The 15,006-nt window shown below is 32.4% G+C and overlaps 1 protein-coding gene across 1 annotated transcript in view; it reads left to right on the forward strand.

The window, feature by feature from the left end:
• plat (plasminogen activator, tissue) overlaps nt 1-14,388 on the forward strand; it is a 30,780-nt gene extending 16,392 nt beyond the window's left edge. Inside the window, exons 9-15 of the mRNA XM_073819297.1 lie at nt 1,177-1,262; nt 3,111-3,167; nt 3,283-3,490; nt 7,593-7,729; nt 8,554-8,694; nt 10,101-10,249; nt 13,364-14,388. Coding sequence (XP_073675398.1) covers nt 1,177-1,262; nt 3,111-3,167; nt 3,283-3,490; nt 7,593-7,729; nt 8,554-8,694; nt 10,101-10,249; nt 13,364-13,525 — 940 coding nt within the window. The 3' untranslated portion in view covers nt 13,526-14,388. The remainder of the gene's footprint in view (nt 1-1,176; nt 1,263-3,110; nt 3,168-3,282; nt 3,491-7,592; nt 7,730-8,553; nt 8,695-10,100; nt 10,250-13,363) is intronic.
• Nucleotides 14,389-15,006: the final 618 nt, after the last annotated feature.

Consider the following 15,006-nt stretch of genomic DNA (forward strand, 5'->3'; position numbering starts at 1 on the left):
CGTGACGATACATTGAGGTCTTAAGACTCAAAACGATCGGTCTGTGCAAAAAACAGTATTTATATCATTACCTCTGATGCAGGTGCTGAAGTGATCTATCGCATGTATACATCACTTATTATCATTCATTTTGTGACTTAAGACCTCAGTGTATCGTCACGAGCCACAGGGTTTAATTTGGTTTTGTCCATGTATGTGTTTTTTTTTACTCTTAAAGATTTGGTGCCCATTGACTGCCATTATATGACTGACAGACTGCAGTGGTTTGAGTTAAAAATCTTCATTTGTGTTCTGCTGAAGAAACAAAGCCACCTACATCTTGGATGCCCTGGGGGTAAGCAGATAAAAATCAAACTTTCATTTTTGCATGAACTAAGGCGAGACACTGCAGGTGAATAGGGTAAAAAAAACTTACTTACACATTTAATTGATTACATTGGTAATTGAAAGTTTTCTAAAATGTTAGGTTTAAATATGCAAATGAGGCATTGTTTAATGAAATATGCGCTAATTTGCATACATTTCTAGTATAAAAACCTAAACACTGAATGAAGTAAGTTTCAAAATTCTTGTTTAATTTTTTTTTGACATATTAGAGTCAAATGTTTTTGGGGATTTTCTCATTTTGTCACTCCATAATTCAGAAAAAAACTTAGAACAGATAGAAAACAATGAATTTTTTTTACCATTTTTGGGGGAATAAAATGTATAAAATCAAGCAAATTATATATGAACAAATCCCTCTGTAAAATAAAAAATAAAAATGTGAAGTTTGCTGTGTGTAAGTGCTACTGAAGTGGAGATTTATGGCTCAGTGTAGGAGAAAAAAATAATTTTGAGAAAACGGCCTTTAAAAATATGTATTGTAATTGAAATGTATTGAGACAAATCGATAAGGTGCCAAAAAAGAAACACTTAACAGTGTCTTCTGGAAGTTTTCTTTCCACTAGTCTGAAAAAACACTTTATGAAACACCAAAAAGCCCAAAATCTCAAACTTGATGGGTGCATTTAAAAAACTGTGTTTTTGCCTGCAGTGTCTCCCCTTAAAGGGTTTCTGTTCACTTCGTAGGCCCAACAATAGCTCTTAATCAACAACACTGTCTCATCCTCACTGTTCCTAAAGCAACAGAAAACTCCAAATTCCATCTCTAACTCTGGCTGTTTTCACTTACAGGAATCCGGACGGTGACCTCGGCCCTTGGTGTCACGTCTATAAAGGATCTCAGCTGACCTGGGAACTCTGTGACGTCCCTAAATGTGGTAAGTTTGCAGTGGTGCCATGACAACTGCTCAATACATTAGTCACCGATCTACGTGCACATGACTAACCGATGCGCTTCGCTGTTTAGCCTTGAAGTAATTAAGGTTTCCCAAAAAACAGCAAAAAATGTTGTGCATGACATTTACAGCATTTCGGAAGTATTCCACCAAAAAAGCTTGTTTTTGTACCACTGAGGGTTTTTTTTTTCTGAACAAATTCTACTTTATTTGTGTTTTCACTTTAATTTTAAAGTTTAGTAATATTGTCAATCATCATTTTCATCATTTTTTATTTTATTTCAGTTATTTTAGTACATCAAGTTAAACTAAATGAAAATAAGAAATATTTATTTGGGAGCTAGCTGAAATAAATTGTTTTCATAATTATTATTTTTTTATTTCAAGTAAGGAATTGTTTTAGTTTTAGTTTTAGCTAATGATAATAATTTTGTCTATGTTTATAATATTTAGAATTTTTGAATTTAGAATCTTAACATTTGAAAGTGAAGAATTTAAGACGTAAATATAAGTATTGTAACTATAATGTAAATAAAATTATTCTAATCAAATATTAAATTATTTTACAGAACAATTGTAATTCTTAATAATTTTAATATTAATAATTAAATTATTACTACATTCACATTTGGGTCAAAGATGAAAAAGTGTTTAAGGAAAAAAAAACAAAAAAAAACAATAAGTGTAATATTGTTTTAAATTGTTGTTAATACTGTTTTAAAAAAATATATTAAAGTTTTCTCTGTAATTTAATTGCATTTTTGTTTTTCTGAGCAAAAAATAAATATCATACATTTTCCCTTAATTTACATAAGACACCCACTATAATGTCATTCAGTGTAATAATCTTGTCAGGCATATTTACAACAAAAATCAATTTATGACATATTAAAAGATTAATTACTTTAACACCAAATACTAATTAGTTTTTAATTTGTCAGTAATATTTTATATATATGTATTGTAATATATTTACCCCTTTAAAACACAATAAAATTTAATATACTCCCTTATTCTTTTATATATTTTAATATGTGCAAGTCAGAATAAACATGTTTGAATTTTTAAATAAATGTTGTGTTACACTGAATGACAATGCAACATTATTTGAACCAAATTTTGACATTTTAATCTCCAAAAACTTATTTGAAATCTTAGAAGTAGACACTTTACTTACATTTAATGTGCTTTCTATGGACATAAAATCACCTTTGTAAACTTCTTTTGACGTGGACATCTTAATATCTTTGACCCATTTACATTTAGTCATTTAGCAGACAATTTTATCCACTTTTAGATGCTTTTAGCGACTTACAAATGAGGTTAATAAGGGTCACATGATCCTTCAGAAATCATTCTAATGTTTATTTGCTGCTCAAGAAACATTTCTGAGTATTATCAGTGTTAAACAACAATTGTGCTGCACAATATTTTAGTGGAAACTGTGATACATTTATTTTTCATGATTCACGCATGAATAGAAAGTTCTAAAAAAACAGCATTTCTTTAAAACAGAAATCTTTTGTAACATAAACGTCTTCACTGTCACTTTTGTTGTTTTGACTAATTAATACAAATTAGAGAGTAAATTCATAAAATTAAACAGATAACAAAAATAATTATTATTGTTAATAGTAGTAGTATTATTATTGATTATTTTAATTTTTACATTTTTTAAATTGGGTTCCTGAGATATCTATGTGAATGTAATGTGAACTCACATCTTTTAGTTAAATTGTGCTGTTATTTATCTAAATCAGTCCGACACATTTATTTTTCTAAATCTTGCATGTGGCTGCTTTGTTTACCATATTTGTCTTACTTCCACAGTGAGGAAAACAATCACTACGCTTGGACCACGAGCCCCAATGACCACCAACAATCAAGGTAAGTCGATGAAAAATAATTAGACTTTCAAATTTTATATTAGAAAACGAGTGGTTGCTCTTGTATATGTAACTCAAGGGTGTTTTAGGATTCTGAAGTGTTGTCTTGCTCTTAGGTTACTGCGGTCAGCGGACTGAAGCACCTTCAAACTCTCTGCCCATGTTCAGGATTCGTGGAGGTCAGGTCAGCGATATCAGAGAGCAGCCGTGGCAGGCCGCCATCACAGTCTATCGGCCACGTGCCAAATCGTACAACTTCCTGTGCGGCGGCGTCCTCATCGACTCCTGCTGGATCCTCTCCGCCGCTCACTGCTTCCAGGAGAGGTGTGTGTTTGTGTGTTAGTTTCATTCCTACTTAAAGAAACAGGCTTTAACCGTCATGACGTCAAGAATCCAAAAATCGTCCAATCACTTGATTGTTATCGAATACATTTCTGATATTCGATAACAGATACGTGCTGAATTAATTTAATTGTTAATGTTGGAATTTTCACATTAACTTTACGCAATATAACACGATTTTATTACATTAATTATTTTGTTTTAAAGTAGTAATTAAAAGCATTCTATAGATATTTATTATGTCTGTGAGGCAAATATTCACTGAGTTTCGGGTCATTTTTGTTTGGCGCTCCTCCTCAAGACAGAGACAGCAGAAAGCGCATGATTGTTTTTTTAGCTATTTTACAAAAGCACAAGGTTTTGTTGATAATGTGAGTGCACGCAAATAAAATGTAGACCTTTTGCAGTTCCGAATGATATATTACTCTTTCCTTTATGAACAAAAATGATGGCGTATTTTAGGTTTCCACTCTTATTAGGAAAAAAAATGCAAGAGATCGCACTGGCGCTTTATGTCCTGCAAAGCGTGCTTTAGCTTCCACTCTCCACACAAACGACTAGATATTCGTCTAACAGTGCACATTTATCTAGGTTAAATTTTTTAATTAATATTGTGAAATGCATCAAGTGTTTTATGTCTATAGATTTTATTTTTGGCAAGTCGTGTTGATTTGAAAAGGATAAATTGATCAAACATGCTCAACTCATTGCCGCTGGCCGCTTGATCATTACTTTAGAAAAACAAAAGCTTGAATTTAACAAACATAAAATGTTCCAAACATATTTCTAAATTAACTTAATAAAGAAACAAAATGAAATCTAGCCACTTTGCCATTAAAGAACAAAAATTAACTATTTTAATGACTGCAACACAGGCTCTGTTCTAATAATTTGTTTACTGAGTTTCGGGTCATTTTTGTTAATGTGCTTCTCCTCAAGACAGACACAGCAGAAAGCACATGATTGTTTTTTTAGCTATTTTACAAAAGCACAAGGTTTTGTTGATAATGTGAGTGCACGCAAATAAAAGTAGACCTTTTGCAGTTCTGAATGATTTATTACTCTTACCTTTATGAACAAAAATGATGGCGTATTTTAGGTTTCCACTCTTATTAGGAAAAAAAAATGCAAGAGATCGCGCTGGCGCTTTATGTCCTGCAAAGCGTGCTTTAGCTTCCACTCTCCACACAAACGACTAGATATTCGTCTAACAGTGCACATTTATCTAGGTTAAATTTTTTAATTAATATTGTGAAATGCATCAAGTGTTTTATGTCTATAGATTTTATTTTTGGCAAGTCGTGTTGATTTGAAAAGGATAAATTGATCAAACATGCTCAACTCATTGCCGCTGGCCGCTTGGTCGTTACTTTAGAAAAACAAAAGCTTGAATTTAACGAATATAAAATGTTCCAAACATATTTCTAAATTAACTTAATAAAGAAACAAAATGAAATCTAGCCACTTTGCCATTTAAAGAACAAAAATTAACTATTTTAATGACTGCAACACAGGCTCTGTTCTAATAAGTTGTCCACTGAGTTTCGGGTCATTTTTGTTAATGCGCTCCTCCTCAAGACAGAGACAGCAGAAAGCGCATGTTTGGTTTTTTTAACTATTTTACAAAAGAACAAAGGCTTGTTGATATTGTGAGTGCACGCAAATAAAAGCAGACCTTTTGCAGTTCCGAATGATATATTACTCTTTCCTTTATGAACAAAAATGATGGCGTATTTTAGGTTTCCACTCTTATTAGGAAAAAAAATGCAAGAGATCGCACTGGCGCTTTATGTCCTGCAAAGCGTGCTTTAGCTTCCACTCTCCACACAAACGACTAGATATTCGTCTAACAGTGCACATTTATCTAGGTTAAATTTTTTAATTAATATTGTGAAATGCATCAAGTGTTTTATGTCTATAGATTTTATTTTTGGCAAGTCGTGTTGATTTGAAAAGGATAAATTGATCAAACATGCTCAACTCATTGCCGCTGGCCGCTTGATCATTACTTTAGAAAAACAAAAGCTTGAATTTAACAAACATAAAATGTTCCAAACATATTTCTAAATTAACTTAATAAAGAAACAAAATGAAATCTAGCCACTTTGCCATTAAAGAACAAAAATTAACTATTTTAATGACTGCAACACAGGCTCTGTTCTAATAATTTGTTTACTGAGTTTCGGGTCATTTTTGTTAATGTGCTTCTCCTCAAGACAGACACAGCAGAAAGCACATGATTGTTTTTTTAGCTATTTTACAAAAGCACAAGGTTTTGTTGATAATGTGAGTGCACGCAAATAAAAGTAGACCTTTTGCAGTTCTGAATGATTTATTACTCTTACCTTTATGAACAAAAATGATGGCGTATTTTAGGTTTCCACTCTTATTAGGAAAAAAAAATGCAAGAGATCGCGCTGGCGCTTTATGTCCTGCAAAGCGTGCTTTAGCTTCCACTCTCCACACAAACGACTAGATATTCGTCTAACAGTGCACATTTATCTAGGTTAAATTTTTTAATTAATATTGTGAAATGCATCAAGTGTTTTATGTCTATAGATTTTATTTTTGGCAAGTCGTGTTGATTTGAAAAGGATAAATTGATCAAACATGCTCAACTCATTGCCGCTGGCCGCTTGGTCGTTACTTTAGAAAAACAAAAGCTTGAATTTAACGAATATAAAATGTTCCAAACATATTTCTAAATTAACTTAATAAAGAAACAAAATGAAATCTAGCCACTTTGCCATTTAAAGAACAAAAATTAACTATTTTAATGACTGCAACACAGGCTCTGTTCTAATAAGTTGTCCACTGAGTTTCGGGTCATTTTTGTTAATGCGCTCCTCCTCAAGACAGAGACAGCAGAAAGCGCATGTTTGGTTTTTTTAACTATTTTACAAAAGAACAAAGGCTTGTTGATATTGTGAGTGCACGCAAATAAAAGCAGACCTTTTGCAGTTCCGAATGATTTATTACTCTTTCCTTTATGAACAAAAATGATGGCGTATTTTAGGTTTCCACTGTTATTAAGAAAAAAAATGCATGGGATCGCGCTGGCGCTTTATGTCCTGCAAAGCGTGCTTTAGCTTCCACTCTCCACACAAACGACTAGATATTCGTCTAACAGTGCACATTTATCTAGGTTAAATTTTTTAATTAATATTGTGAAATGCATCGTGTTTTATGTCTATAGATTTTATTTTTGGCAAGTCGTGTTGATTTGAAAAGGATAAATTGATCAAACATGCTCAACTCATTGCCGCTGGCCGCTTGATCATTACTTTAGAAAAACAAAAGCTTGAATTTAACAAACATAAAATGTTCCAAACATATTTCTAAATTAACTTAATAAAGAAACAAAATGAAATCTAGCCACTTTGCCATTAAAAACTAAAATTAACTATTTTAATGACCGCAACACAGGCTCTGTTCTAATAATTTGTTCACTGAGTTTCGGGTCATTTTTGTTAAAGCGCTTCTCCTCAAGACAGAGACAGCAGAAAGCGCATGTTTGGTTTTTTTAACTATTTTACAAAAGAACAAAGGCTTGTTGATATTGTGAGTGCACGCAAATAAAAGTAGACCTTTTGCAGTTCCGAATGATTTATTACTCTTACCTTTATGAACAAAAATGATGGCGTATTTTAGGTTTCCACTGCTATTAAGAAAAAAAAATGCAAGGGATCTGCCCGAGCCCATATGCACCTACATACCCTGAATACCCAGACACTACGCCCCTGTTGAAATCTTAAAATTACTTCATTTGAATCAATTTGAAATGTACATTTTTATTTTTTTATTCAATTTTTAAATTTAAAAAGAAATGGAGATCAGTTGAAAATGTATTTTCAAACGTTGAAGTGTTGCTAATGCTCATTGTGTAAACATTTACAGTCAGAGAAAATACTGATGAATTTTGTTTCCCTAAATATTCTTTACTTCATCTTAACTCCATTTTAACATCTTTACTCCATCATAAAAGTGAAATTCATATGGTTTTAAAGATGTTTAAATAATTTTACTGAAAACAAGAGGAAGTGATTTTTTGTTTACAATTTTGTCTTCTGTAATCTGTGTTTAGATTTGATGAGAAGCGTCTTCGAGTGGTTCTGGGTCGAACCTTCAGGCTTCAGAACTCCAGCAGCGAGCAGATCTTTGACGTGGAGAAATACTGGATCCATGATCAGTACGACGACGAGACATATGACAATGATATCGGTGAGACTTCAAATCATTCACTGACAAATCGATTCTACACTCTTACACAAATAAAACAGATCCTAATTATTATTAATATCATCAGCCCACAGTAAGCACTGTTATCATATGTTTTTAAATGTTATATGTTTTCTATTATGTGCACATACTATTGTTCAAAAGTTTGGGGTTGGTACGATTTTTTTTAATATTTTAAAAGAAGTCTCCTCTGCTCACCAAGGCTGCATTTATTTGATTAAAAATACAGTAAAAACTGTAATATTGTGATTTTTTTTATATATATTTAAAAGAGGTTTTTTCTATGTGAATATCTGTTAGAATGTAATTTATTTCTGTGATCAAAGCATATTTTTTAGCATTATTGCTCCAGTTTTCAGTGTCACATGATCCTTCAGAAATCATTCTGATAATAATCAGAAATATTTGAGCAGCAAATCAGCATATTAATGTTAAAAATAGTTGTGCTGCACAGTATTTTTGTGGAAACTGATACATTTTATTTTTCAGGATTCACAGATGAATAGAAAGTTCTAAAAAAACAGCATTCCTTTGAAATCTTTTGTAACATTATAAACGTCTTTACTGTCACTTTTGATCAATTTAATGCATCCTTAATGAATAGAATTAATTTCAGAAAGAATCTTACTGACTTTTAAACAGTAGTGTATGTTTATTTAATATAATTCAGACTTTTAAAAAATCTGACTAATCCTAAAAACAGTTTTGATATTGTTTATGTTTATGAAATGTGGAATTTTTCTGGCATGTTTTGCTGTATATTAGCTTTAATTTGGTCTAATTTTATTGTTTTCTTGTGTTTTCAGCTCTGCTAAAGTTGAAGAGTGAGCACGGTATGTGTGCCATTCACTCTCCAGAAGTTCTGCCTGCTTGTTTACCAGATCCTAACCTGGTTTTACCAGACTGGACAGAGTGTGAGATCTCTGGTTACGGAAAAGAGGAAGAGTGTAAGATTTCTTATCAGACGTACTGTGTGCCACTGTTAAATATCTCAAATGACCTTTAATTTAATTTTTTAAGAAGATGAATTTACCTAAGAAGCAACACTGCACAAGTAATTAAGACTTGTTTTTATAGATTGTGATTTTAATACAAGTGTATTTTGTCTTACTGCACTGGTAGGTTCCTTTACTTGCTTTAAAAATGATGTAAAACATAAAATAAATTAAATAAATAAAAATGTAAAATCTGGCAGTGCAGTAAGAAAAAATACATTCTATAAATAAGTGAAAGCATCTGTCAGTGCAGTAAAAATAAATAAATGTAAAAATACAGTTAAAGTCAAAAGCACCTTGAATAATCTGCAAAATGTTAATTATTTTAACAAAATAAGAGGGATCATACAAAACGCATGTTATTTTTTATTTAGTACTGACCTGAATAAAATATTTCACATAAAAGATGTTTACATATAGTCCACAAGAGAAAATAATAGTTGGATTTATAAAAATGATCATTTACATACACTTGATTATTAATACTGTGTTGTTACCTGAATGATCCACAGCTGTGTTTTTTCTTTAGTGACAGTTGTTCATGAGTCCCTTGTTTGTCCTGAACAGTTAAACTGCCCGCTGTTCTTTAGGTGCCACAAATTCTTTGGTTTTCCAGTATTTTTGTGTATTTGAACCCTTTCCAACAATGACTGTATGATTTTGACATCCATCTTTTCACACTGAGGACAACTGAGGAACTCATATGCAACTATTACAGAAGGTTCAAACACTCACTGATGCTCCAGGAGGAAAAATTATGCATTAAGAGCTGGGAGTGAAAACTTTTGAAATTTGAAAATTTGGGTAAATTTAACTTATCCTTTGTAGCTTCTGAAGGGCAGTACTAAATGAAAAAAATATGCTATTTCAGCAAAATAAAAAACACGTCCTCATTTCGTTCAAAAGTTTTCACCCCCGGCTCTTAATGTATTGTTTTTACCTCCTGGAGCATCAGTGAGTGTTTGAACCTTCTGTAATAGTTGCATATGAGTCCCTCAGTTGTCCTCAGTGTGAAAAGATGGATCTCAAAATCATACAGTCATTGTTGGAAAGGGTTCAAATACACAAAAATGCTGTAAAACCAAAGAATTTGTGGCACCTAAAGAACAGCGGGCAGTTTAACTGTTCAGGACATCTTATTCAAGGCAGTACTAAATACAAAATAACATGCATTTTATATGATTCCTCTTATTTTGGAAAAATAATTAACATTTTGCAGATTCTGAAAAGTGTATGTAAACTTTTGACCTTTTGTAGGATTTTAAGGCATTTGAACTAAAAAACAAGACAAAAACACTCAATGAGAAATGGGAACTGTATGATAATTATTCTCTTTCTTCTATCTTTGTTTGTCTCAGTTTCTCCGTTTTACTCGGAGCGAATTAAACGTGGTCTGGTGCGCTTGTGGCCGCAAGAACAGTGCGTCCCAGAGAAGCTGGCCGGCCGTTTGGTCACCCCAAACATGTTGTGTGCCGGAGACACGCGTGGCCTGGATGACGCCTGCAAGGTAACAACACATTCAGCTTCTCTATTTGTGTTATATTAATGATTGGTAGGGATGTGGCACGAGATCTCAAAACATTTAGCAGTGTTTACATTAGAGCTGCATGATTAATTGTTAAAACAATCTCTATTCAAACACCCACGATCTTATTCCTGAATGAAAACGATTCAGCGGTGTCTATTACAACTGTTTCACACGCTCCACTGACGCGTACGATGTGAAACAGGTATTAAAAGACATTCAAATCTGCATTCTTGCTGCTGCTGATTCGGAAAAAGCAACACCATCAGTCTTTTTAACCACATAATCATCATTATTTCTGTGTTACAGACATTTAAATAACAGAAGTACTGGGATAAAAGCTTATAGTTTGGGTATAAACTCTTATTGTCTACAGTAGCGATCAAAACGAAAGTATCTTAACATGTACGTATTGTAACGCTTATCCTCTTCCGCCAGGAGGTGGCGACAACTGCACGTTTAAAAAAAGTATTTGTCATTGAATCATTTATTCAGGAGATTGCAATAGTGAACAAGTCTTTATTAATTGAAACACTGACTCCTTCATTTTTTACACTTTATAATAACTACACACTATGGCCCGGTTTCACAGACAGGGCTTAGACTAAGCCAGGATTAGCAGATAGTTCAATTAGGATATTTAAGTAATTTTTATAAACATGCTTAGAAAAAAACATTACTGGTGTGCATCTTGAGACAAAACAAAGACGCCGATATATTTTAAGATCAGTCAGTGCAAGTTTCTTTCAGTTCAAACAGCTCAGACTTACATTTTAGTCTAGGACTAGGCTTAAGCCTTGTCTGTGAAACCGGGCCTATGAGTCATTAGTTAAGCATTGGTAAATGGTTAATTAATCATTTATAAAGCAGTATTCCTACATTAATAGACATTTGTAAGCAGTTTATAACTACAGCTATAAATGCTTTATTCTTGTTTTATAAGCATCTGTATAATATGCTTAATTATATTTTCATACTTTATTAAGGAGTGAATCATTTCTAAATTAAGCATTACATTATTTACAAAGTGGTTCATGAGATCATTTAGAAAGTGCTAGTAAATGATTCATGAACTATTTGAATGCACATTTATACATCTTAAAATTCAGACATATATTAACAGTTAGTCCGTGTGTTAATAAATGCTTTAATAACACATATTTCTACTGTAACTCATAATTAATTCAGGCAGTTATAAAACATTTACTAGCTGTTACTTAATGGTTTTTATGCCTTGTAAAGCGTTTACAAATGAGATTTAAAGGCTCATTTATCTTATAAACAGAAAACTGAAAACACAACACAGAGGAAAACAGACCATAGAAATATTTAATTTAAGATGCAAAAGAAATTAATATTTTCATAATATTATGACCATACAACTGTACATATAAATGCATATAAAACAATTTGATATAATATGAAGAATAAGCCTCTGCAAAAATAAAACGGTACAACTGAACATATAAATGAAAATTAAAAGAATTTATATAAAATAAAAAATAAATCTCTGCAGTGTTATAGAAAAATTATAATTCCTGCACACCTCCAGAAAACATAACATAACTTGTTTTCCTTTTTCTGTTTATGAGATAAATGAGCCTTTAAGTCTCATTTGTAAACGCTTTACAAATACTCCTCACTTTAGATGAGCTCACAAAAACCATTAACTGACAGCTAAGAAAATGTTTTATAACTGCCTGAATTAATTTTGAGTTACAGTAGAAATATGTGACCCTGGACCACAAAACCAGTCTTAAGTCGCTGGGGTATATTTGTAGCAATAGCCAAAAATACATGGTATGGGTCAAAATTATTGATTTTTCTTTTATGTCAAAAATCATTAGGAAATTAAGTAAAGATCATGTTCCATTAAGATTTTTTGTAAAATTCCTACTGTAAACCTATCCAAATGTAATTTTTGATTAGTAATATGCATTGTTAAGAACTTAATTTGGACAACTTTAAAGGTGATTTTCTCAGTATTTTGATTTTTTTGCACCCTCAGATTCCAGATTTTCAAATAGATGTATCTCGGCCAAATATTGTCCTATCCTAACAAACCATACATCAATAGAAAGCTTATTTATTGAGCTTTCATATGATGTATACATCTCAGTTTTGTAAAATTTAACCTTATGACTGGTTTTGTGGTCCAGGGTCACATATGTGTTATTAAAGCATTTATTAACACGCGGACTAACTGTTAATATATGTCTGAATTTTAAGATGTATTCAAATAGTTTATGAATCATTTACTAGCACTTTCTAAACGATCTAATGAACCACTTACAACTACTAACTAAACGGTTTGTAAATAATGTAATACTTAATTTAGAAATGATTCACTGATCCTTAATAAAGTATGAAAATACAACTATTAAGCATATTATACAGATGCTTATAAAACAAGAATAAAGTACAAGTTCATATCAAAATGCACCTAAGTTTTACATACTTTTGCATTTTGATTTTTTAGTTGAATAAAATAATTTTTTTTCATATATGTGACCCTGGACCACAAAACCAGTCTTAAGTCGCTGGGGTATATTTGTAGCAATAGCCAAAAATACATTGAATGGGTCAAAATTATTGATTTTTCTTTTATGCCAAAAATCATTAGGAAATTAAGTAAAGATCATGTTCCATGAAGATTTTTTGCAAAATTCCTACTATAAATATATCAAAATGTAATTTTTGATTAGTAATATGCATTGTTAAGAACTTAATTTGGACAACTTTAAACGTGATTTTCTCAGTATCTTGATTTTTTTGCACCCTCAGATTCCAGATTTTCAAATAGATGTATCTCAGCCAAATATTGTCCTATCCTAACAAACCATACATCAATAGAAAGCTTATTTATTTACTTTCATATGATGCAACCATCTCAGTTTTGTAAATTTTAACCTTATGACTGGTTTTGTGGTCCAGGGTCACATATATTTTGTCATTGAGGATTTCTCTAAAAAAGTTTAAAATTTTTGTCTCATCTCGTGAACCCAGTCTCGTCTCTCGTCTCGTGAGATAAGTGTGTTGTCATACCCCTAATGATTGGTGCATCTTAATTGATTGGTTTCTCCGGGTTTTCTTCAGGGGGATTCCGGCGGTCCTTTGGTGTGTCCCAGAAATGGCAGGATGACTCTGATGGGTTTGATCAGCTGGGGCGACGGATGCGGGAAGAAAGACACGCCTGGAGTCTACACGCGTGTCACAAACTACACAAACTGGATCTCCAGTAAGATGAGAGCAAACTGAAACACAAACGAACATCATTCGCACAAAATTCCACGACTGTTGGGTACGGGAAACAAGGTGATGGGGAAAACGCCTCGCATTCAGCCACTTTGACGCCTACTGGACTCTACATTTGACCTGCTGTAGGTTTGCGTGGCTTTTGAGGAGGAGACGCGGAGATACGACAGATGCTGTGAGTCGGTCATTGTAGATCATGTTGCACACGGGACGAGAAATCTGAACCCAAGGACCGTTTTTAATTTACAACACACGACGTGGCCTTCACAATGCAAAAGGACAAGATGAGAAACGCATGATGAAAGGTGCTAAAGTGCAAATTCTCATGCACTAGATTATTAAATGTACTTTAGAGGCACTTTTGCTTTGCTTTTAAATGTGAGCGAGTGACTGATGGCACTTTTGAATGTTACATGACGCTTACTAATGCTTGTCATGACGATTCTTTTTAACACTAAACATCTGCTGGGTCAGAGAGACGTTCGTTTCGGTGGTCAGTGTTGCTGCGTTGATCCAAACACATTCGTTTGACTGTATTTAATACGATTGCTAAGTGTCTTTATCAACCCAGATCTAATATTATTACAGACTTTAGATGTTGGGATGCATTATAAGTTAATATTTAACTATTTAACATCTTTTACACTTTTATACACACGAGCAGCTAGTGCTAAATTATTTGTTTTTATACGGTAAATGCTTGTACGTTATTTTCGCCTGACTTTTTCTAAAACGTGAAGTGGAAGCTGTTGTTTGTCTTCTGTATGAGAAATATTTATTTCAGATTCAGAAGGTTTTTTTTGAGTGATTTCAGGAAAAACTGCGAAACAGTTACAAAATAAAAGTTATTACAGAGATTCAGAGAATCTTGCAGCAAAAGCTTGTGTTTATTTCCTTTAAGTAAAACATATGGAAGCCCGTTTTTTGCCACTGAATGAAAAATATAAAGGCAATTGTGACTTTTTTATCTAGCAATTCCTGTAAATTTGAGTTTTGATCCACAACTGCAAGAATATATCCTGCTATTCTGACTTCATAACTCACAATAGTTTATATCATGCAATTCTAAAAAATACATATTTTACAAGTATAGTTTACAAGTTGCGAGTTATAAAGTCAGTATTGCGTGATATAAACCTCACAATTGCAAGAAATAACTCAGAATCGCATTTCCGAGAAATAAAGTCAGAATTGCAAGATATAAACTTCCAAGTGCAAAGAAAAAAGTTTGTATCTCGCAATTCTAACTTTATATCTCGCAGTTATATCCTGCTATTCTGACTTTATAACTCACAATGGTTTATATCATTTAATTCTGAGAAATAAACTCAGAATTGCAAGATATAAACTCAAGAGATTATATTATTTTAAAAGTCTCAATTGTGAGAAAAATGTCAGAATTGCAAGAGTCTTTACAACTGATGTGGGTTTGTCTTCTGTGTACAAAATATTTCAGATTCAGAAGATAATTTATTTTCAGCAAG

Source organism: Garra rufa, chromosome 15, assembly GCF_049309525.1.
Source record: "Garra rufa chromosome 15, GarRuf1.0, whole genome shotgun sequence".
Taxonomy (NCBI): Eukaryota; Metazoa; Chordata; class Actinopteri; order Cypriniformes; family Cyprinidae; genus Garra; species Garra rufa.